Source organism: Corylus avellana, chromosome 1 (genome assembly GCF_965113065.1).
Source record: "Corylus avellana chromosome 1, dhCorAvel1.hap1.2, whole genome shotgun sequence".
In the NCBI taxonomy this organism is placed as follows: domain Eukaryota; kingdom Viridiplantae; phylum Streptophyta; class Magnoliopsida; order Fagales; family Betulaceae; genus Corylus; species Corylus avellana.
Genome location: NC_142490.1, coordinates 1,759,063 through 1,784,906, shown reverse-complemented (window position 1 = coordinate 1,784,906; position 25,844 = coordinate 1,759,063). Strand labels below are relative to the sequence as shown.

General features: G+C 34.7%; 3 protein-coding genes across 3 annotated transcripts; 2 read left to right on the top strand and 1 right to left on the bottom strand.

Moving 5' to 3' along the window:
- Positions 1-1,376: 1,376 nt before the first annotated feature.
- Positions 1,377-7,862, bottom strand: D2HGDH (FAD-linked oxidases family protein). Its single transcript, XM_088516937.1, has 16 exons — positions 7,699-7,862; positions 7,302-7,612; positions 6,785-6,886; positions 6,580-6,627; positions 6,020-6,090; positions 5,661-5,779; positions 5,270-5,365; positions 5,071-5,180; positions 4,566-4,646; positions 4,015-4,115; positions 3,284-3,392; positions 2,703-2,808; positions 2,260-2,345; positions 2,050-2,175; positions 1,867-1,966; positions 1,377-1,545 (listed from the first exon to the last, which is right to left on the bottom strand). The coding sequence occupies exons 1-16, from the start codon at positions 7,814-7,816 to the stop codon at positions 1,535-1,537; spliced, it is 1,695 nt and encodes a 564-aa protein (XP_088373063.1). The 5' UTR covers positions 7,817-7,862; the 3' UTR covers positions 1,377-1,534.
- Positions 7,863-9,013: 1,151 nt separating this feature from the next.
- On the top strand, positions 9,014-13,078 carry LOC132172675 (Methylthiotransferase). Its single transcript, XM_059584217.2, has 3 exons — positions 9,014-9,336; positions 10,196-11,253; positions 12,112-13,078. Exons 1-3 carry the CDS (start codon positions 9,050-9,052, stop codon positions 12,621-12,623), a joined length of 1,857 nt encoding a protein of 618 aa, XP_059440200.2. The 5' UTR covers positions 9,014-9,049; the 3' UTR covers positions 12,624-13,078.
- Positions 13,079-18,906: 5,828 nt separating this feature from the next.
- Positions 18,907-24,433, top strand: ROT3 (Cytochrome P450 superfamily protein). Its single transcript, XM_059584549.2, has 9 exons — positions 18,907-19,316; positions 20,528-20,852; positions 20,947-21,096; positions 21,176-21,454; positions 22,842-22,931; positions 23,106-23,184; positions 23,262-23,368; positions 23,554-23,681; positions 24,000-24,433. Exons 1-9 carry the CDS (start codon positions 19,114-19,116, stop codon positions 24,091-24,093), a joined length of 1,455 nt encoding a protein of 484 aa, XP_059440532.2. The 5' UTR covers positions 18,907-19,113; the 3' UTR covers positions 24,094-24,433.
- Positions 24,434-25,844: the final 1,411 nt, after the last annotated feature.

The following is a 25,844-nucleotide window of genomic DNA, read 5'->3' as shown; positions in this document are numbered from 1 at the left end:
ATTTTGTTTGGAAGACAAATACATTAACAAACAACTCAAAACATTTTACAAACTTTTATTATTTTCTTGTTGTATAAATATGTTGAGAAAACAGATGCTTAAACTATGCAGTGCCAACCCAATATAGTGGTCGTGTGGCCACCTTAAGTGAAGAGAGGACGGTTTTTTTTTTTTTTTTTAATCAACATAAGGAAGCGAAGAGAGGACAGTTGCACAATTATCCCCCTTTTTTTTTTCTCTTTCTCTCTTCTTATTTTTTTAATTTTTTAATTTTATATATATTTTTTTTTTCAAAAAGAGTTTTACATCTTGTTGAGTTTTCTCAAAATAAGTGATCTACTCTATTTACTTCATCAATGGCCATCAAATTTTTTTCTTTAAAAAATAATATTTTTCGTTCTTTCTTTTATTCTCCAGAAAGTCAAAATGGAACATTGTGAGAAGCGGATTTGGTAAAGTGATTATTCTCCAAAGTCCTATCAAGTGGAAGCAATAGTTGTAGGGTAAATAATATAAAAGTAAATAATAGTTTGATGATAAAAGTTATTCCTCAAGGATTGCTTTTACAAGTCTCTAAGTTTGATGCCTTTAAGCAAAGATGCAAAATCAGAAATGCTTTTCCAAATTAAAGAAAACCAGTGCAAGTACACGTTAAAGCAAGCAGAAAAAGAGGTCCACACCCACACCCAAAGCACCTCCCTTCCATGGTTGAACATCAACATGTTATCGTGACCAACAAGCGCCCCTTCCGATGGCCCATTCCCACTTCCTTCCTCAAGTAAATGAAAATTATTCTCTTTTGTTCATTTGTTATGTGGAAAATAAGAACTTCATCGACCATCGTTAAAGTCATCATCAATACACCCTTTTTTCAGCGGTCCATTCTTCGGATTGCATCACTTACCGCCGGATGACCAAATTTGTTCGGATTTTTTTTTTTTTAGTTTTAATTTCTTTCTCTGTAATAACTACTTTTAGGGTGTTTATTGGAGCCTCACCCCTAATTCTGTATTTTTATTTTGTTTTAATGAATGTCTATGTTGTTCCAAAAAAAAAAAGAAAAAAAAAAGAAAAGAGTTTCTTTTTTGCGTCTTCCACTATGCCAACAACCGACAAGTCTGTATGAACTGTGAAACCATAGCATCTCAGTTCTTTTACTGTACCCCATTAAGCACACAGACATGACATTGAGTATTGAGTAGTACGATATTTCTTAGAGCATTTACATCCAGTTTAATAAATTTTTCTCTAATTTAGTTAAAAAAGTACCTACATTTTATTATTTATTTTAGTTATCCATTTAAATATATTATCTTTTTCAAAACACTTACATTTCAAAATCACGTACATGTCTTATCATGAATACAAAGTAAATTTTTATTTATTTACTTATTTATTTTTTACATTTGGTCAGCATTGTAGCAGCTCACCAAATTTTGGGCTAAAGTTAGAATTGCATCCCACTGAGTCATTACGTCCACTTGCTCCAACTTGACATCACACCATGACGTGGCTACCACAGGCGTGTTCAATTTCAGGTTTGGACTGCATTAGAAAAAAACATGAACAGACATCAGCTGAAAATAACACAAGATGTTTAATAATTCTCCAAAGTGGTACTGGTAGACTTTAAAAGCTTGAATTATATTATATTATTTGGTGATTGCAGTTTCAACTTGTGATATAAGATAACATCATCTGCATCTTGCATGTTACTCATCGATTGGCCACGTTATGTTTCCTAATGGAAATATTAAACAATGGTATTCCTTCTTTACCTAACCACTCTTCAGAAGGAAAAAATTCAATTTGATCATTTAGATTATTTTAGAATGAGAAAGAAGCATCACAGATCAAGTCTTTTACCTGAGCTTCCATCACAGATCATGGAGTGAGGAAGAACTTTGTATGGGTTCAGTATCCCATTGGGGTCCATCAATTTCTTGATGGAAGCCATTAGTTGCACCTGTCCAAACAGACTCTTCTTTTAGACATGTGTATTTCTTGATAAATACATCTTAGATGTTTAGCTATTCACAAAATTCTCACAGTTCTATGTGACTTGCTGTAGAAAATCTTATTAGCTTTCATCAGTCCCAACCCATGCTCTGCACTAATACTCCCACGGTGCTTAGATGTCCATTCATAGACAAAGGGTTCAATTTGTGCTAAAATCTGCAATTTATTGAAGATATCAATACAAAACCATTTATTACAGAACACATAAGGAGCTTTTTGGAGTATGCAGAAGGAACTCACCATATCATCATACTGTGGAGTTGAAACATTAAGATGCAAATTTCCATCTCCAAGGTGGCCATATCCAATTACTTTAGCTGAATTACCTAAGAGTAAAATAACAATATATATCCCATAAGAAAGCAGAGTTTTGAACTAACGCATTGCTGTTCTTACATGCAAGATTATGATACTACTATCATAAACATTTTTCAAAGGAATAGTATAATGTTCACAGGGTTATATAGTGACAAATTTGAAACTGCTCACACTAAACAAGTTAAGGGCACATACAGTGTTTCTACTGTTCAAATTGTTCTTTTGAAAATTACCAATTCTGCAAGGGAAACCCTGTGTTCATATCACCCTATCCCACCCAATCACAAAAGAGGATACATCTTTCCACCGGAGCAAGAAAGAAAACAATACTTCAAAATGTAGGTAGCTATACTAAGTTGTCTTACCAAGTTTTATCCGCATTTCCTCAACAAGATTGTACATCTTTTCAACAGGTAATGAAAAATCATATTTGTAAACAGCTCCTGCTTTCATGAGTGCCTCTGGTACACCCTATGAGGATTGAAAAAAAATAAAAATAAAAGATCTACAGAAGCACATTCTTATAATGTTTTAAGAACACAAATGGATTTGAGGATAAGCAAATGGTTGGTTCGTGTTATACAAGAAAGGTTGGGTAAAAGAGAGAAGCATTCATGAGAAGCAAAGGGCGGAACATATTGCCATTTGTCAGACAGATGTGAGAAAATGTCACTCACCAAGGGGTGGGTGAGATGATTGTTGATAGACAGATAGTAGAAAGAAAGGAGTTTTAAAGCTGAAGAACTGGACTATTCTTAGTATTGGTCCAGAACAATAGGTGGGAGCACTAACAGTGAACTGGGAGTGACCCATAGTGGTAATTCATTACTGTATGAAGACTTAAAGTATTCTTTCCTGAGTAAAAAAGCAACACATACTTGAGGACAGTTTGAACATATAGTATTCAACGTATAAAGAAAGTCAATGAACTGGAAGAAATGGTAACCTCACGTATACGCCAAAACGATGAAGCCTGGTTTATATCTTGTGCAAGAACACCATCAGAAATCAAACCACCTTCCATTGAGTGAAGTAGGAAAGCTTCAAGCGTCTCTCTGGATATGTTTAAATAAATCTTTAGGATCTTAGAAATATGAACATGCCATTGACTTTTCTGAAGGCATTTAAGAAAACAAATTACGTTCTAAAAGATTGTCATGAAAAAACACAATATGTTACAAACCAAGGATGCTACTGGAATGCTTAAAACGGTCAACTGAAAATCATAGTGTAGTGTAAAAAGGTGTAGGCAACTGTAGAACAAAATGATAAGGATCATGTTAGTTTGAGAATCTGTAGGTTTGTTCAAGCATACGATAAGGTTCATAATGGAAAATTACAGGTAGGAATCCATCCTCAGTTTTATGTGAGGTGATTTTTTAGGAAAATTAGAAAAATATAGAATCACTTTCACTTTCTCCAACGGTCTACAGTTAGAAGCCACATTTTACTCGAGCTTTCAAAACGTTTTATCTAAATCATGAGGAGTCACAACCATAGTGAGAACAGAAATTACTCAAGGTCTAGATGTTATGGGTAGGTTCGTGAATGTAGATTCTCATACTACAGTTCTTTTTGTTCCAGTGAGAACCATGGATACGGGCCAATAGGTATAGTTCAGCACTCGAAATTATTTTTTACAAGAATAAAAGCACTCCAAACTGGTAAGTAGCTCACTTGTCATAAGATTCATTACTGCCCGTTGTCTCAATGAGAACATAGAAGTTGTGCATTGAGGGAGGTAATGGATTCCTAACACCTTCTAAATGATTCAGAACCTGTTACATAAAATCTAATGAGTATGCTTCAAAAATATGACAATGATCACACAGAAAATGGCATTCACTTTCTCTTCAAATAGATAAGTAATATCTTTAAGAAAATTTATTGAGATGTTAGGAAAAAGAATAAATTGATCACTTTCCAACTAAAAAAGATCATGTCATCTGTAAATTGCACATATTACAATAAACCTCATATAAATAAAGCTCTAACCTTGCCTACCAAAAAAGAAGAATAATTTTGTTGACTATGAAACAAGAACACAAACAACCCCACAAAAATAAAAAATAAAAAATAAAATTGCAAACCTCTTTTTATAGACACGTCATATATTACCCCAAACATTCATAAAAAAGTAGATCAAAAGTGACCATTAAATTAAATAGGTATAAACCCTAGGTAAACTAAAACAAATCTTGTCAATTACACAACCATCAGAACCTTACCAGATCCAGTGACTCGTTATCCAAAAACTCAAAGGCAGATAGAATTTCTCCAAGTCTCCTCTTTGCTTCCAATAGAAGTTTCTGATAAACATTATGGCAATAAAGGTGAGGAGACAGTAATTCTTCTTGCTCAGAGACCAGTAGTGATGAAGAGTGCATGGAAAATTAAAAATGTAAAAATCTAGATGTTTGGCTAAACATCGGCCATTCAAGGAAAAAAAAAAACAAGAGAAGTCAATATGGCTATTAAACTTTAGGAAACATATAATGGTGTAAATTTCAGGAAACCAAAATTTTTATAACTAGACATTAAGTGGCAAAGCATGCACTTATGTGTGAGAGAGAGAGAGAGAGAGAGAGAGAGATTGTCATACTATCTGTAATGCATTTTGGCATATAACTGATGGTAATATATTGTTTGTTTTTATCATTTTGGGCATCAAACTTATGGATAAAGTATTCTGTGTCAGCAGAAGAAATTTCAGAGTAAGGAAACTAATCATACCTGGCAGCTGATATAGTCTTTACAAGCAAGAAAAGCTACATTCACTGAAGATAGCTTTGGAGGGGAAAGAATGGAAACCTTAGTTACAATACCCAAGGATCCTTCACTTCCTACAATGATGATAGCAAAAGTCCATACACTTAAAACTATAGTTCTTTGCATTAAAGTATCAGTACAATATAGTGTGTTTGATACATACCTATAAACAAATGCTTTAAGTCATACCCAGTATTATCTTTCCTAAGAGTCCCAAGCATGTCAAGCACATCACCATTTGCTAAAACAGCTTCAATACCTGTAACATCAGTTGAAAATAAGCTTCAGAATTAAAAAACTACGAGCAGAAAAGTTTTACCAAGTATATGCTGTTAAGAACACAAGAAATTCTGTCATAGCAGCAGAAATACTTTGTATACTCAGACCGCTATGCTTTTCTGCTCAATTCCTTAATGGAATGAACTAGTAAATCTATCCTTTTTTTTTTATTGACGACTAGCCATGAGCATATTAAATCAAACAAAAGATGAACCTTGAATCATATAATAGTCTACTTTGTGCATTAAAGTTCAATACATAACAAATGTCCTCACCAAGTACATTTCCGTGAAGAGATCCATACCGGACGAGACGCAAACCACCAGCATTTGTTGAAACATTTCCACCAATCTGGCAGCTTCCTTTTGCACCTAAGTCGAGTGGCATAATGAATCTGAATGGAAGCATAAAGTACTTAAATAGCATAACAGCAAATATGTCAAATTTCCATTTTGCATAGCTTAAATGGGCGAGAGCCGTGACAACACAACAATTCAACAGTCTGACATGATTATACATGTGGGACTTCTCTTAACACTATAAATGTGTGAAATTTGAACCTATGATTCTGGTAAACATAACATATCACAGATCTTATGAGCAAAGAAAGTGATGATTCAAAACAGAAAATTACCCCTGGTTGTCCAGAAAAGAAACCAGATTTTCCAAAATGCATCCTGCTTCACATACCAATATACCACTGACCTAAAAAAAGGAGCAAAGGGCAATCCATAAATAAGCACAAAGTTATCTTGCTGCAACCGTGTTCAACATTAACTTGAGAACACTAAATGAGTCGAAACTGCATTTAAAAGTAAAATTATTGCTGAAAGTCGTCAAGACAAGGATAACAAGTTTTCTCTCTCTACCAGCTCTTAAACCCCTAACTTTAGGGTCTTCAAATTTCATTCAAGGCTGCTACAAGGATAGCCAATAAGACAAGCCAGCTGTTGGAGAGAAAGGTGTAAAATTATTGTGCCATAACTCCTAAGAACTGAACGATAGAGAGAAAACCTCTTTCTGAAACAAAAATACTGCTGAAATAAATTCTTAATAAGACAACTCAATGAACACATAACTGAGAGAATGCACAGTAACAAGCCCAAAAAGGGGGAAAAAAAAACTTTTAAAATTCTATATGTGGAGGGACAGAGAGCTCAAAACAAGAACACCATAATGGCCTGAAATCTCTACCTTGTCAAAAGATATGATGTTATTCATTGAACTCATGTTGATAATCACCTGTAGAAGTATATCAGAGAAAAGCTATTAAGATAGATAGCAAATCAGAAACATAATGTTATTCACTAAACCAATGTGGGTAATATGCATAACACCCCTCTCCACCCACTGAAAGAGAAAGCCAAAGAAACCAAAAAATGGAAAACGATTACATTACTTCATCAAAAACAGGAACACTTCCACCCACAAGGCCAGTATTTCCACCTTGAGGAACAACAGCCAAGCGTCTGGAATTACAGTATTTAAGAACCCGACTGACCTGCAATAGGAAAATAATAATTAAACCAAAAGAAATGCAGGAACCTCTTAGTTTCGTAATTTTATCCCATGATACATCAACATGTATTATTTTTCAAGCCAAAAGTTTAGACCCAGAAAGAATTTTTTCGCAACTCAAAAGAATAAAAAAATTCAGTCATTTTTGAAAGCATTGAATAATAAAACTACGTTTGTTTCGATCCAAAATATTTTCTATCACACATTGTTATAACTATTTCGGTTAGAGTGTTTATTTCGAGCTAAAATATTTTCTATCAGACGACTATATATGTCTTTTTAGATAGTTTTCCCTTCACCCATATAAGGTTTCCCCTAATCGACCCTTTTTTCAGTGGCGGAAAATGTCAAACACAGCCTAAATGATGATCAGGGACTCCCAGACAAGAGAGAAGAACCTCCTCAGTGCTCCTCGGTAGTAGCAGAAGCTTACTGGAGCCCTTGTATTTCCGCATCCAGTCCGTGTTTGCAAACGCAAGCCTGTCTTCGTCCTGAATCACATTTTTCTCGCCCAATATTCCCTTAAAATAGCTGATGTCGTCAGAATTTAACTTTGAAAATGATGGGTCCCTCTGAATCGTCTCTGCCACTGAACCAAAGTATCTACACTGGATTCTACTCGCCTTTCCAAGGACTCCCAAAGGAGCCCAAACAGTTCCTCCGAATCTCCGCTTTTGATGCTCATAATATCGACCCCAATGCGCAAAACCTGTTGTAAAGCCGAATAAATATATGGTACTCAAAAAATTGCGCTAAAATTGGTGAGCTACAGAGGCATAATTCTGGGAATGTTACCGGAGGCAGAACGACAGATTGACTGCTCGGAAGAATTCGGATGCGATCGAGAAGCAAAGAGAGACTTGGGTGAGTAATTAAGGAGACGACGTGTAGCTCTCAACCTCTCCATTATCATTTTTTTGGAGTTTCAGGCGTCTCTATGAGCAACTGTTGAGCACAACGAGACGTCGCAGTGACGATCATAATGGCCTTTAAAGCTCGCACACGTGTTCTTTAACTACGAGTCGTGGAGAATCTCTGAAATCCCTTAATAAAATTTGCCGGCGTGCAGCAAATTTTTTTTTTTTTTTTTTTTTAATATTAAAAATTTTAAAAAAAATAAAAATAGCCTAGCGTGCTATGCATGCTTAGAATCACGCCCCAATTGTTAATGTCAAGTTAAATTAGATGTTTGTTTCATGTCCAAAAATCAGCAACAATTAGACATTAGAGCAAGAACCAAATATTTAGTAGTTAAACATCGTAGAACAAACTCACCAAAAAAAAAAAAAACATCTTAGAATAAGATGAGTAATTTAATGTAAGGTTTATAATTTTTTACACAATTCAAAAATTCGATACGAACGTAACACGAAATAAAATGGTTATGATTGAGGAGCCTGATTCGTTTAATTAACGAGTCGGGTTATGATTGACCTATATAGTCTTATACTCATACTTCAGCTCAATCCAAACCCGACAACAATTTTTTACATGATCCGCAAATCTGACACAAACCTAATATAAAATTATAAGTTTTTTTTTTACACGTCCACACAAAGAGTGGAAAAATGGGAAGAAGATTCAATCTAATAACATTCGTTTCATGAGGCTTGGTTTCTAGCCAATTAAACTATCTTTGGAGACAAAATTAGAAAGTTATGGTTAAAGAGTTTGACATGGTTAATTAAATGGATTGAGTTAGAATTAAGTTATATGATTTTATACTCATGCTTTGGTATGATTCAAACCCAACACACAAACACGAATACCCATTCATAGTTTAATGTAGTTAAGATATATGGGAGCGAAATTACATTCAAATTATTATTTTAAAAAAATTATATGTTCCTTTATGAAATAAATTAACTAAAAATAAAATTTTTATTTCTAAAATCTTTTTTGATCTTTTTTGATTTTTGATTTTTGATTTCTAATTTTGTTTTTTTGTTTTTTTAAATGGACATCATACCTAAAAATTAAAATCGGAGCAATTTGCCTCACATGCTCACTAACGGGCTTGAATTCAAAAAACATATCGGGCCGGCCCGCGTTTGGCCCATACTGGCCCAGCATTATCATCATCGATTCCCTATCCAATTCCAAGCTTTTATCGACTGGTTTGGTTGCACACAAAACACAAGCTTCAATGGCGTCGTCGTTATCCTCCGTACTCGGCCACCCTCACTGCTGTATCCGCCTCAAGAGACTCCACAGTCGATGCCGCATGGGTCTCATACTTCTCTCCCCACCGAAGCCCCAGGCTTCGATTTCCCGTCGCTTCCACCGCCGAGCGACACGGCCGCTCCGGAGGGCAGTTCCTCTCGCTCTCTCCTCCAGAAGCTTCTCCCAATCCCATCTCTCCGTCCCGGAGGGCCCAAGCCTCCGCCACTTCGTCGCTCAAGCTGCTCTCACCGCCTCCCAAGCCCAGCCCAAGTGAGTCGCATATTATTTGTTTTGAATTATTGAGCTTTTTTTGTTGCATTATTAGATTTATTGATTTAGGGCATTGTAATGGAATTTGATTATATATTATGTCTAAACTCATGGGCTTAAGTTTTTGGATTAAGGGCGGTGTTTATGATATATCTGCTCAACATGCTGTGCAGTGTGCATTGCTAAGCTGAGTTTTTAGTGGATGTTTTGCTTTTGTTTTAATAAATAAATAAAATCCCAAGCTTGAGCTACAAGTGTGTTTGAATTACTGCCACCTGTCTCTAACTTCTGTTTACAATTTCATTTTATATACTTGGTGGCTTCTGAGAGTGAAGCGACTTTCAAAAAATCATGTTCGAAATAATGCCCATTTGGTGTTTGGATTATTATTGATCCCATTTTACTTGGATAACGTTAACAATTATTGGTCTGCTCTGGCTTGGCTAAATCTATGGGATCACTCGAGGATACTCTGTGGTAAACTAAAACAATGCACTTTGAAGCAGTAAAATGAGTTAAGCAAATCTAGAGAGAGAGAGAGAGAGAGCAAAGCAGTGCTTGGTACCAGTACACATAATATGGCCTAAAATGCCAATGCTCGCACCTTTGCTGTCTTAGATATCACCATTAGATCCCAGAGTTCTCAGAAAGACAACAGCTATATGAAATATGAATCGACATTAATTTTTTCCCTCGTGTTTTTGCTTAATGTTATTGTCTTTGGCCTGGTTTGCCCCATTTTCTGTAAGGACCACTCGGGAACTTTCACATGCAAAGCGCCTGATGTTCTTTCTGCACGATTGAAATTATGCAACTGTATCTCATATCGCTGTGTTTTCTTCTTTAATTATCTGTCTAGCCAATTACCAGCTTCTGAAGTAACTTTGAGAGGGCGCATCTATCATGAGACTTATGGATGTCAAATGAATATCAATGATATGGAGATTGTCCTATCTATCATGAAGAATGCTGGATATAGCGACGTGGTTGATGTTCCTGAGAGTGCCGAGATCATTTTCATCAACACTTGTGCTATCAGGGACAATGCGGAACAAAGGGTGTGGCAGAGGCTTAATTACTTCTGGTTTCTTAAGAGACACTGGAAGAGTAATGTCGCTATTGGAAGATCAAACTCTGTGCGCCCTCCAAAAGTAGTGGTCTTGGGATGTATGGCTGAGAGGTTAAAGGACAAGATACTTGACGCAGACAAAATGGTTGATGTGGTCTGTGGACCAGATGCTTACAGAGACTTGCCACAATTGTTAGAAGAGGTAGACTACGGGCAAAAGGGGATCAACACGCTTCTTTCACTTGAAGAGACCTATGCTGATATTAGTCCGGTTCGAATCTCCAAAAATTCAGTTACTGCTTTTGTTTCAGTGATGAGGGGTTGCAATAATATGTGCTCATTTTGCATTGTTCCTTTTACTAGAGGCAGGGAGCGGTCACGCCCTGTGGAATCAATAGTGAAGGAGGTGGGGGAGCTTTGTAAAGAAGGCGTGAAAGAGGTAACACTTCTTGGCCAGAATGTAAACAGCTATAATGATGCATCTGGGGATGAAAAAGAAGTTGAACCAGGAACTAATTGGACACTTAGTGAAGGCTTTTCCAGCATGTGCAAGGTCAAAAAAATGGGTTTACGTTTTTCTGATCTCTTAGATCGACTATCCACAGAATTTCCAGAGATGCGGTTCAGATATACATCCCCACATCCGAAAGATTACCCTGATGAGTTACTCTATTTAATGCGAGACAGACATAATATTTGCAAATATATCCATTTACCTGCACAAACTGGGAGTAGTACAGTACTTGAAAGAATGCGTCGGGGATATACCCGAGAGGCATACTTGGAACTTGTGCAAAAGATACGAAGAATTATTCCAGATGTGGGAATAAGCAGTGATTTCATATGTGGTAAGCCTTACCAGATTCTTATAATTTTTAAATCTTCTTTACGCATGAAAACTTGGGTTGTTGTACAATAGCGTTGAAAGAGTTAGCAGCAAGTATATTGTTTGATTATTGAATTATTTCAGATGTGATTGATGTTTTAAAAGATTTACATTCAAAATACTTTAGACCTACCTTCTCTTGCTCCCAGTTGATTTTTTAGGGATAAAATATAAGACATGAAGTGATATCAGCCATCTTGGAGATGAAGCTACTTCATATGGATTCCTATTTTCTTATTTCAAAAGAATGCGAGAGATCAGATTACAAATCATGTGAGAATTTGATATTTTCTTAACGCTGCCAACATTAATCTATTCATCATCAGCGTATGCACTTGCAAATTCCTTATCTCTTCTTATTTTAGACTTCAATATTATGCTATCATGGCGGTTCATACACTTTTTTGTTATAGATCTGTATCTGAGCTCTTATTAGTGACATATTCTTAGGGAATCTCGTCCCAGTCTCATGCTTGTATCCTGTAAACAAACCGTTGATGCATTGTCTTATCAGGGACATTGCTGATTAAATTTTTCTTTTACCTTGGTTTCTTTGTATTGAAGTGATGCTTTTTGAATTGAGAGAATTCCTGTTGCGTCTTGTGAAATAGCATGATAAGTAGCTTTAATCACCTTTTTAGAAAAAAGCTATTTAGGTATCAAATGGTGCATTGACATCCCTCAGCCAGAAATCACTACACACAATTCTTTGTTATCTTTCACTTCGTGAAAACTTAAGGCACATACTTTTTTTTTTTGAGAAGTAAAACTTAAGACACATACTTGATTGCCCTCTTTATAAATTTATTCCTTTTTGCAGGTTTCTGTGGAGAAACAGAGGAGGAGCATGCGGACACACTAAGCCTCGTTAAGGCTGTTGGTTACGATATGGCATACATGTTTGCTTATAGTATGAGGGAGAAAACTCATGCCCACAGAAACTACGCTGATGATGTTCCTGAGGAAGTCAAGCAGAGGCGACTGACTGAATTGATCGAGGCTTTCCGTGAGAGTACAGGTCAATGTTTTGATTCCCAGGTCGGAACTGTGCAACTCGTGCTGGTTGAAGGGCCCAATAAGAGAGCTCCAGATACAGAGTTTATTGGCAAGAGTGATAGAGGTCACAGAGTTTCATTTGTTAATCTGCCAGTAGCATGTTGGGATGCTGATACTAATGGGAAAAGAAATCCTGTAGTCGGTGATTATGTGGAAGTTCATATCTTGAAATCTAGCAGAGCATCGCTCTTTGGGGAGGCACTTGCTATAACTAAATTGAGTTCATTTTACAACAATGTGGGTGAAGAAGCTGTTGCTTGTGAAAGCCGAAGTTGAAATCTCTCCAGCTTTGGATGTGCTATTCTCTCTTCCCTTTTCCTCAAATGAAATTTTGCTAGATTATTCTTGGTCAGCATTGGCGAGCAGCTTCTTACTGGGCAATTGAGATCTGATTGGATCACAATGATGTATTAAATTGCTCTTGCCATGAAATTGGTTTGGGCGTTAGAGTCAACAATATAAGATTGTGCCTCAAATTGTCGCCAATGACTTGCAACTTCAACATAGCGTAGAGGTGCAATACCTTTTTGTATTTCACTTTCAAATATCAGTCAATAGAGCTCTGATGGAGAGCATTTGCAGGTTGACCACTGCAATCTGCATTCCATAAAGTTTTTTGCTTCTAGGCTTTCATTTGTTTCCGTCAATGTGAATTTAGTAATTTATTTCATTTCAATGTAATTTCTAATGTAAACAATTTTTGTTCTAATAGAGTTTGAAAGGTTCACTCATTTATTTATTTATTTATTTTTCTAATTGAAGAATGAAAGGGTTACAAGGATTATTTATTGTCTTGATCCAAATGAATGAGAGAATGAGTGGTCAATTGGGAATATTTTCAACCACAAATTGAAAAGCGGCTCATTTAATAAGATAATGTGCTCTAAAGTTAGCATTCTAAAATTTTGAGGAAATTTGTTTCCCTCTGAAAACTTTCCAACAAGATAAAGAAAGCAAGTAAAATTCAATGAATGAACTCCACATGAAGCAGCATAGTGGACGGCCAATAACGTTGCTTAAGCTTCGCTAATGGTTGCATCACATCACTAGTAATTAACCTCTTGGTGGCAGCCTAAATGATTTCCCCATTTGAATCGCTGATAACGGTGGCAGCAACAGCAAAACATAATGAGGAGGAATCAACAAAGAAGAAGCATGAGAATCCAATTTTAACATAACAAGGAAGATGTTAAAATTGGAGTAAAAAGAGCTGTAATTTGAAGAAACATTTGGTGAGCTGTTATTGTGCTCACCAAATTTAGTGAGTGTTATTCACTAGCCAAATGTAAAAATAAAACATTTTTTTTTTCTCTAACATTCTCTCTCGTCTCAATAAAGAATAAAAAAAAAATCCTTCATAATTAATATTTAAATAAAATAATGAAAGTTAATAATTAGAATAGATAGCCGACTGTAAATGCTTTGAAAGAATAGGTAGCTAAAATAAAAAATATGAATTTTTACTTTTCAGCTAAACTAGAGAGCAAATTAGTTGAACTGGATGTGAATGGTCTAAGATATTCTCATTCAGTTGGCAAATGTTATTTTGGCCGGCCAAGATATTAAAGTGTGAGCAAAAATAGTTGCTTTTGGCTCAATAATTTGGAAATATATTTGGTAAGCTATTATAGACTATAGTGTTAGTGTCCTTCAAATTTAATGAGGATTGTTTGCTTACAAAATTAAAAAAACAAAGCATTTTTTAAACTTTTAACGTCAAAGAATAAAGAAAGTCTTCCGAAATAATATTTAAATAGAATAGTAATAATAAATTACTAAAATAAAGAGATTAATGTTGGTGCTTTATAAAAACAAATAGTTAAAATAAAAAAACATTTTTTAGTTAAAATATTGAGCAAATTATCTAAGCCCGACATGAATGTCTTAAAAAGTTTTATTATTATTTTAAAAAAAAAAAAAACACACACACACACTTCCTCTTTTTTATTTATTTATTTTTTTCCTGGTTGGTAAACATAAGAATTGATCCACATATGCTGGTGCATCTCTTTCCTGCGCTTACAATTGTGGACTTGAGCAGTAAATATTACCCCACCCAACCCAAGTGTGCTCAGAAAACGGTCATCATACCAAACGTGAGAGATAGTTGAACTACGCCTCTCAGTTGTGATCTGCTTTTGAACTTTCCGTCCACAATCCATTCCTCAATGCTCCTTCCAATGATTGCTTTCTTTGACCCAACAACCGATGGTGTAATTGGAACATCATCATCAATGAATCAATCATAGAATGTGTCGCTATCTGCAGTTCTCCCTAGTATCGCATGATCATCCCTTCTTCATCATCATCATCATCATGATGCTCAGTTTGTATGGCCCATACTGCATTAACCACAGCCATTTCAGCATGTATAGAAGGGCCACTAATTGGTAGTGCAGATGGACATGGAAGCCATCCACTCGATTTATGCCCAGAAAAAAATCACACGAAAACAGTTGTTGGGTCAAACTAGTTTTCGTCAAAAGATTGGTAAGGTGCAGATGGACATGGAATCCATCCACTCGATTTATGCCCAGAAAAAAATCACACGAAAACAGTTGTTGGGTCAAACTAGTTTTCGTCAAAAGATTGGTAAGGTGGTGGTGGTGGTAGAGACTGATATTACTGCAGAATGATGAAGACAAGACAAGACAAGACGAGGGTTTGGTCTGTCCCAAGAAGACTGAGTGGTAGAAGAAAGCCAGGCCGACTGACAACTGACAACTTCGGCGCCATCTCTCCGCCCAATGCTGAATGGGGGACTCTTCGTAGTTCGTACATCCTTCTCTGCAAGCATGCGTGCCAAACAGCGGCTTTCATGACTTGGACTCTTCGAATTTCGATCATTTAGCGCTTCATAGTATTTAAGCGTTTAAAATAAATTATATTTTAATATTTAATAAAAAATTATGGCTTATTAAATTTTGAAATAAGATCTTTGATAAAAATGAATTGAATAATATTTAGTTAGTTATAGTAAATGAATATTTTTGTTAAAACGTAACTTATTTTATGCGCTTAAATAAAATAAATGGCTAAAATTTATAAATTTGAAAATCTCAAATTTTTAAAAAATTATAAAAAATCTCAATTTAAGTTAACAATAAACTTCACAAATCTATGATATACTAAATTTGTAAAAAAATATGTAAAAATTATTAACTCCTAGTTTTTTTTTCTTATTATTATTTTATGACTAAATTTTAAAAAATGTATTTTAAAACAAATACATCATTTTTGTTATTTGCTTTCAAATCGAACCTTGTCAAAAACGCATTTGCATTTGTCTTTAGAATACATTTAAAAAAAAATATTGAAAAGCATGTGATATTTATATGTATAAAATGATAGATATTAATTTGGTAAATGATTCTTCTAGATATTTTTATAGAATGAACGTTGATTTATTTGTATAGTTTGTGTAATTTAAGTAGCGTTTTGAATTGCTTAAGGTGTTTTATATAAGCGAAGCAATCTCATTTTGATTACTATGTTATAAAGAACAGAAAAAATCTTATTTAATTAAGGACAAAGTTTTTCATCAAATTGGGTTTGAGAAATTTTTTTCAACTTAGTTTATAAAAATGATATGTGTCCCTTAACATATGAGATGCATATGTTTTTTTAATAGCAATAACAAAGTTTGAATAAATTTTATTAAAAACTCATGTGCATCTCACATGTTATTAAAAAAATAAACAAATGTTACTTTTATAAATTAGTTTGAAGGAAATTCTTCCAACCCAATTTAGAGGAAAACTTTGTCCTTTAATTAATGTTGTGATCCGTGTTGAAATCTCAAACACTCTTGATTCCTTGAATTAAGATTTTCATTTTAATTATATATAGTTAGTTTAGATCTTTAACGTCAACGTACCTTATTTATGTTAAAATATTAAATAAAAATTATTTATTCATTTTTAATGGGGTTAAATCGTTTGAATCTCTAATAATATAACACGGGGTGAAGTAAAACAGTGGCACGCCGTGTGCAAATTTTTTTTTTTTAATTGTAAAAGAAAATATAAAAAAATTTTGCATAGGCGTGCGTGGCACGCCGTGTGCTGTGGATCAGTACTCTATAACATGATATTAGGGGGATGAATTTGACTTTAGACTCTGACTTATTTACAATAATTACACGTGCATCCATTATTCATTATCCTATTATCCTACTCAAGGTTGGCATAAGGTGAATTGTAATGTGGCTATAAATAATTTACATGGAAGAGTGAGAATTGGTGTTGTAATCCGAGATGAGAAAGGACGGGTTGTGGCAGTTATGAGTAAGACTAAAATTGGAAATTTCGAGCCTTCATAAGGGGAAGCTCTTGTGGCTTACCATGCAGCTAGTTTTGGGAAACAATTGGGATTGCAATACTTAACCATAGAGGGGAGATGCGAAACAGATTGTGGAGGACGTCAATTCATCAACGAGCATTTTGAGTCGTTTCAGCCATTTAGTAGAGGACACAAGGCGCATCTTACACTCACTATCAGGATAGAATGTTGTTCATATTAACCGTGAGTTGAACGAGATAGCACACCGGCTTGCGAAAGCGGCTGCCACAAATGTCAGTAATAAAATATGAAGGGATCAAACTCTAAATTGTATTAGTAATATTGTTTTAATGGATCAATTAGTTATATCTTTTGATTGTTGATGGAACTTATTCTAGCTCCACTTTATAATCTTAATCAACGAGAAGTTATCAATATATATATATATATATAATTCAGACTGATTCATCTAATGCCCGTTATATTATTAGAGAATGAAGGGATTTAAAACCCATATAAAAAAAAAAAAAAAATTAGTTTGACATTTCAACACGGATGTACAACATGCATTATTTATATATAAAGAGATTCTTATTTAATGCATGTTGTACATCCGTGTTGAAATGTCAAACTAATTTTTTTTATTTTTATATGGGTTTTAAATCCCTTCATTCTCTAATAATATAACATGGCATTAGATGAATCAGTCTGAATTGAAACTAATTTATAGTAATTACATGTGCATCATATTAAATATTAATATCCAACCATTATGCTATTAAAGTTAATGCTACTAGATGGTCATACTCATTTATTATACACATTTCATAATAGTTGATGTGACGTATTTTAAATAATTTTTTTATGTTAATCCTTATTTTTTATTAAATGTTAACAACTTAAAACACACAATATTAACTGATATAAAATAAGTGAAAAGTAGCATTACCTACGTTGTTAGTAATATAGAAGCTCTAAATTAAAATCCAAAACAATAAATCTCAACACCTCAATCTTCTTAAAAAGGAAATTCAATATCATCATTTGTTCGAATAAGGTCATCTCCATTTTATTGGAACTAAAAATTCGATATGTAACAACATATACCTTATTATTTGTAAAATGAGTAATGCTATGCATTACAATCTTATCTCACTCTATTGATGTAAACACTACCAATCATTTTTTTCTTTTTTTTCTTTTTGAACAAAAAAAACCATATATAATTTGCAATGCCGCATTAGCAAAATATGAAGAAAATATAATAAAAGTGTAATTTTTAACCTTTCTTTTATAAAGTTCGTCGTCTTTTTTACTTGGAATGAAGGGATCCCCGTCAATTTATGACTTTCTATAAATATCATTCTCTATCTTCAAGAATGAATTATGATATAGAGGGATGTAAACAAACAAGAATGTTCAACAACCCTCTCAAATAAATTTGACTGAAATTTAGTTTGTTTAATAAACGAGCTGATGATTGACACAAAATCATGCTCGATTACTAATTAAGCTATACTCGTATAAATTCGGTTTAACTCGTATTTGCATAAAATTGTATAAGTTCATTTTTATTGTATTATTTTAGTCTTGTAATTAAAACATCTTAAGTAAACAAGATTTATCTTTCTAACATGATAGATAATATAGCTTAAAATTATTGTTATTGTGAATATTGATATAGATATATGAGTGTTTTGTGTGTACATGAGTATATTTGTGTGTATGTATGAATATGCATGTGCACACCCATATACTGAATTTATATGCATACTATAAAACATACACAAATTCTCTTCAAAAAAAATAAAACATACACAAATTCAAGATTGGATTATTAAGATTCAAGTTAATTTGTTTAATTCACCCAAATTCCAATTGATAAAATCTTAATAATTGACAAAAAAAAAATTTATTTTATATAAAAAATAAATTAATTAAATGAGTAACTCGTGAACAAGCTCATCGTTGGAAAAGTAAATAACCCAAATTTAAACAAACTATTAAAGTTAGTGGTAAGCACGAATCGAAATTAACTCGTATATTAAAAATATAAGTTAAATAAACAACTTTGGTGGATCGGGTCGGACATGCTAGAGTACTCCGGGCAATACCTATCTGAATGAAGTGAAGACAAAATTCGCAAGCGTGGCGCATTAGGTGCACCCAATATGGCCACCTCATTTAATGATTGTTGCGAGCCCTAGATCTTCCGGATCTGCCACTTAAGATGTCTATCCCCATATCGTTCAATTATCTCACACGGACAAACAACTTCTTCTTCTTTGTCAGCCTCTCTCCATCTCTCTCTCTCTCTCTCTCTGTGGCTCTCCCTGTCAAAGACAAAGCTGTAAAATCGAGCTGCATGGAGTAACATGTCTTGGTTTACCTCAAAAAACTTGCAGGGTGTAGAAGTAGGGTTTCAGAGCAAGTTCTTCAGAAACTGAAGGAAAGGAGAAGGGAGGTTTCAGCGAGCCAAAGAATCATGGACAACTGGGTTGTTGGATGTTGGGTTTTGATAGGTGTTGTTGTGGGATGGTGTTGGTTGAAGGAGAAGAAGAAGATAGAAAAGAAGAGTGGGGTTCCAAGAGGGAGCTTAGGTTGGCCTTTCATCGGAGAAACTCTTGACTTCATTGCTTGTGGCTACACCAGCCGACCTGTCAGCTTCATGGACAAACGCAAATCTCTGTAAAGCTTTTTTCTCTCTTCTCTTCTGAATTCAATTGGTCCCCCTTTTTCTTTTCTTTTTTTTTTTCTTTTTTTTTTTTTTTTTTTAAATCAATTTCAATTTCTGGCTTCAGTTCTATTTATGTTGTTGTTTTTTCAAAACATTTTCGTCACATAAATAGTACGAACACAACAAAGGCTTGTAGTCTCAAGCAGCACTTCCATGATGCTTGAATTTTTCTTAGGAGTATATTATATTATATTATGCATGAATTTCATACAGGAATATTGCTTCACTGGGGAACTTCTACAAAGTATTAAAAATCATGCCACTTGAGGCATTAATTAGTCAACAGCCTGGATTTGGGTGATTGAATTTATCGTCTTGTCTCATCATAAGACCATGCATGATCAGTTGCTGTTAAAAAAAAAACTTGTTACGGAAATGTTTGTCGATGTGTTTTGGGAATTTTTTTTTTGATTTATAAAACCGTTGTATGTAAAAGCAAAAGATGTTTTTATATTTTTAGGAGGCGAGTGAAAACTGTTTTTCGTATTTTTAGGAGTGTTTTCCATTTAAGGATGTTTGAAATTTTAACAAACCTAACCGTCTTGCTGCTTAGAAATTCCACCAAAATAGGATTGAATTGGCTGTACAAGCAAACTTGGCTACTATTTGTTTGAAAAGTTATATATACTCAAGAAAAAAAAAAGAAAAAAAAGAGAGATAAATAATGTAAGCTTTATCTAAGATCACATTTTCTCGCTCGTAATTATATATCAAGCAAAAAAAAAAAAAAAAGAGATGGCACGTTTAAAATATGTGAACTTACCATTAAAAAACTTAGGAAAAGTTAGGAACAGGATGGTGTTTTATAAATTAAATCTTAAATATAAAGAACATAATTTAGTAGACTGACATAAAAAATTAATTTTTTTTACTAAATAACATTAATCTTACAATAAACATAAGAGTAATGCTTACTTTTTTTTTTAAAAAAAAAAAAAAAAATCTGGGAGCATAGCAAACCAAAGAAGTAAAAGAAAGAAAAAGCCTGCTCCTCTGCAGTAACTAGACCTCTAGGGGGCATAGGCCTTATTTGCTTGTGCAGGCAGGAAGCAGAGGCTATTATCCGTAGATTTTCAGGCTCCCAATGAACGGAAGTAACCATTTCCTTTGCTTTAGAAGTAATTAATGAAAGCAACTTCCTTCTTCTTCTTCTCTGAAACAGGTACGGGAAGGTGTTCAAAACACACATATTGGGAACACCCATCATAATTTCCACGGATCCGGACGTAAACAAGGTGATCCTACACAACCATGGCAACACTTTTGTCCCTGCATATCCCAAATCCATTACAGAACTATTTGGAAAAAATTCCATACTCCAAATCAACGGAAATCTTCACAAGAGAGTCCACGCACTGATCGGAGGTTTCCTCAGATCCCCACAACACAAAGCCCGGATCACCAAAGTCATTGAAAACTCTGTCAAACTTTCCCTTTCTACTTGGAAGGACATGCACCAAATATACGTCCAAGATGAAACCAAAAAGGTCTCTCTCCGGACTTCCCCTTAAACACAATAATTTCTTTTTTTTCTCTCTCTCCAACTGATCTCATGAAGTTTTTGGCTTCTGGGTGTCGCAGATAACGTTTGAAGTATTGGTTAAATCACTGATGAGCGTTGGTCCAGGTGAAGATTTGAACTTTTTGAAAAGAGAATTTGAAGAATTCATCAAAGGGTTGATTTGTTTACCTATTAAGCTCCCTGGAACACGACTATATAAATCTCTTAAGGTAATTTAACGAAGCAGCTAGCTCTTCTATGTTTTGTCGTGGTTTGTTAGGGTTTAGTTTTTCATGGTGGTGCATGTAGGCTAAGGAGAGGATGTTGAAGATGGTGGAGAAGATGGTGGAGGAGAGAAAAATAGCTCTGAAAAATACAGACGAGAAGGGTCCGATAATTGACGCATTGGACGTGCTGTTACGGGAGAGTTGTACTGGTGATTCAAGCGATACGCAACGTCTGCCGTCCGATTTCATCAGTGGGAATATCGTAGAAATGATGATACCCGGAGAGGAAACCATGCCCACGGCCATGACCCTAGCTGTCAAATTCCTCAGTGACTGCCCCGTCGCTCTAGAAAAGTTAATGGTACGTAACATAATAGATTCGAATATGTGGCTTTTTTTACATTGACTTCGATTATTATCAACGGTTGGGATTATTTCTGAGTTCGTACATCGATGGGCCCCGAGATGTCCACTTCAAGATATGTTGTTAAAAGTGTTTGACATTTTGCTAAAAGCACGAGCACGAGCACGAGCACAAGCACACGAGTGAGACGGAGAGTACGTGTGAGGGTCCACGTGGAGTTAAAGAATGGAGTGGACGTATGGTAGCCGTATGATTTTGATTGAACGGCTGTCAGGTCAGGACCACCTAATTAACTTCGTGTCTGTGCGCATTGCGACCACTAGCTGTCATATTGTCGGTGTTCAGTAAATTCACATTGGACTTTTGTTTTTTTTTTAAATATCACTCCGTAGTCCGCTAACGCTTGCAACATCTGTTGAGAATTCTTCAAGGAGAATGCTTGGTTGGGCATACTTTGGGAAAATGTTAATAGTACCAATTTTACTTTAATTAATTTATTTATTCTATAATTGTCCAATAATGGCACTCCAAATCAATTATTAGATTTTTTTTTTCTATTTAAGAAAGATTAATCCAATGATAAATATTAAATAGAATTATAGTATCTATAATTTCTCCTTTATCTTAATCGACCAACTCTTACACCATCAATTTAAAAATTTTAATTGTTAAGTTGGTAAGGTGGCAAAAACTATATAAGCAATTAAGTGTCACGTCAGTTGATATGATATGGTCACGGTACTATCTTATAACCCAAATATTAGCCCTGTAATTTAAGAAGAAATAGTTTCTCTTATGAGAATAGGATTAATCTGTAATTAATTGAAACATAAATTTATCCTTAAATAGTTGATAGTGATGAATTCAAGTGAACTGTATTCTAATTAAAAAAGGACAATATTTTTATATAGGTTAACTAATCAGATGTGCATGAGTGGTTAAATTTTTGTTGGTGAAACATATTTATTAACTCCCAACATATGCTCAGAAAGAAAAAAAAAAAAAAAAAATCCAACATATTTAAATTATTGTGCTTCTGAGTGAAACCATGACAATGTTCTGGTTAAGGGTCTACTACCTTCAAGTTGGGAGGCCTTGGTTCAAGTCTCCACTAATGACTTATCTGCTGCCTGAGGCTGAGGGACCATTTTAGCTGTCTAGGGTGTAGCTCTATACATTTTAGCCTTTTTAGGCGTCTAGGGTTTATCTGTACATTAGTGTACCCTAGCCTTTTTAGGTGTCTAGGGTTTTTCTTGAAAATGGGTTGGAGGAGATTCCTCCCGCTCTGTATTAAATTGGCATCTGTTCTAAGAATATTTAGTTTGAAGGAAAACTTTATCATTTTCTAGGCATTTGGTTTTAATGGGTTTACGTTATCATGCAGGAGGAGAACATGGAATTGAAGAAGAGGAAGACAGATTCCTGTGATGATTATGGTTGGACTGACTACATGTCCTTGCAGTTTACTCAAAATGTGAGTCTAGCTCAAAAAGTTAGAAAGAGAGGGAACCGATATGATCTATTAATATATACAGCATTATATATGAAATTTAAGCTACTTTTTTAAAAGTAAAAAATAAAAAATAAAAAACCAGAAATATATATTACTAATACATCAGACCGTGTTATTCTTGTTCTTCATCTAAAGGTGATTAGTGAAACTCTTAGAATGGCAAATATCATCAACGGGGTGTGGAGAAAAGCACTCAAAGATGTAGAAATCAAAGGTCAGTTTTGTAGAGAATAGCAATTTTCTCTTCGACTTTGCAGGTCATTTTTTATATACTTTGTAGTACAATTGCAGGTTATTCGATACCTCAAGGATGGTGTGTGTTGGCATCTTTCATTTCTGTTCACATGGATGAAGACAACTACGAAAACCCACATCAGTTTGATCCATGGAGATGGGAGGTAAGAATTAAATAATGCTAGAATATTAATTAAATAATTAAATCAAGTCAGTTTTTGATAATTTAATATAATATTACAACAAATGTTCTGAGTTTGAACTTTGTCTCCGTCAGATTAGTCGGCATAGCATCTTCTTTCTGGCCTCTTGGTCTCTAATTATATATTATGATTTCTTTTGTTCTCAGAAAGTAGGAGTTGCCGTTAACAACAGCTGCTTAACACCATTCGGTGGTGGTCAGAGGCTATGCCCTGGATTGGAACTTTCCAGGCTTGAGCTCTCAATATTTCTTCATCATCTTGTCACTAGTTACAGGTAATTTTGCCCACCAAATCTTGCACACCTACAAGACAATGGCATTAAAATAAAAGAAATTGAAATCTTTGTCAGAACAAGCAATATGTCGGTTTGGTTTAGTGATTTCTAAACGCCATATTTGAAGTTAGATAAAATTGTTGGTTTAGTCTTTAAAACCGTGCGTTTTTTTTTATCGGTAAGTTTCACACCCCTTTTTTTTCCCTTTTTAACGTAGTCCGAAAGAAGATAGTTTTGTGGGAAATTGTGGGGGCTAAAAACAGTCAATAATTGATGGAGGTTTGTGTTTTTCTTTTTTGTTTTCTTCTCCTTGTGCAGGTGGGTAGCTCAACAGGATGACATAGTCCACTTTCCAACAGTCAAGATGAAGAGAAAGCTCCCCATCAGGGTCACCCCCATAAGTTCTACTTAAAAGACTCTAATTTTGCTGCAACTGCTAATAAAGAATGAAAATTAACGTATGGAGTAAGCCCAGAACATGTTTGATGATGTATCTTAAACCTTAAAAAGGATAAAAATACAATTAGACAGACCCACGAGGGTGCCTCCCCCATCAAATAGGACTCTATAATTGTGTTAGCTCTGGTGTCACTATCCATGTTCATGGCAGGACGGGTTGTTTGGGCCAGTGTCCCCGTCCTTAGAGCAAATGCAAGTGGGGAAATATTTAATCTAAACTTTCAAATGTTAGTCTCGAACTATTAAATTTTCTGTTTGATTCGATAATAACATTTTGGCGGTTACATGGGCCATCATGCTTCTCCTTCCATTGCATGCATGTGCTGGACTAAATAACATTAGGTTTGTGGAGCCCTAGTACAAGTCCCGTACCCTCTAATTACTTTCTTTTTCATGTTTTTATTAAGGGGCAAGGATCCACATGATGATCCTGAGTCATTTCATGTTTTAAATTTTATTTTGTTACATCTAACCAGTACATGGTGGCACGTTTAAGGATTTAGCAATATATTCACCACACGGTAATATGTGATGTATACGGTTAGATATGTAATATGTGATGTATACAGTTAGATATGTGAAGTAAAATATTGATTGAAATTGAGATGCTCATATCCTAAACCTGAACAAACCTCTTTGCTTAAGCCTTACCTTCCCCTATCCACCCTCCTTTTCCATCCTCCTTCCATTTCCTTTGTGATGAACAAGATTCAAGCAGATATGGACCAGCTTATCACTCAAACTAAGGCTACAATTCTTAGAAAAATAATGAAAACAGAAAATCAAAATTGCTCTTGCTTATCACTCAAACTAAGGCTACAAGTCTTGGAAAAATAATGAAAACAGAAAATCGAAATTGCTGTTAACGTGTATTAGAATGTCACATTATTTAAGAAATTATTTGCTCACTAAAAATGGTATGTACATGGGTAGCAACAAATATTTCTTTAGAATACAATGGATCCTATAAAACTTATGTAGTTTAGTTGTGTTTTAAACAGACGAAACTAAACTCACACTCTAATTTTTTATTATTGCATTAGATCGAATGATCCTGGCCATCCAAAAATGAATGGTTATGATCAAATCACTTTGAGCTCCAAGTGCACCATCAAGGCACTATAAAGCGTTACTAGCGCCCTACAACTTAGGCTGCACACGTCTGACTAGAGTATAGACACAAGTGTACACACCCAAGCATTTATAAAAGCTTAAAAGTTTGTTGGGCCTTATAAATACCAATTATATTTCCTCTTTTTTTTTTAATGTGAAACTCTCTTTATTTAATGTTCTTTAAAACCTTCTATTTTAAAATATTTTCAAGACAAAAAATTATATATATATATATATATATATATATATATATATATATTTCAACCAGCTGGCAGGATAACCGACCACCCTTTCACCAAATGCACTAGTGAGTCTATGACCACACACCTTGCTTTATCCATGTGAGTCGTACAAGGCTAATTTTGATGTGGCTATTCCCCCTGTAGAAGCTTCAGTTGGGGTCCTTGGGGAGGCCTAGTCAACTCTTCTAGCTGCTCAATTGGCAGCCTTTCATGAATGCTCTCCTTGAAGGTGACTCTCTGTTGACTATCTTCGCTATCAACAAAGGTCATCTCTTTACCTATTGGCTTTGTGCCTCCCATCATCACTAACATTCATCAGCTGTTGCTCATTGTCAAGAAGTAAGACTCT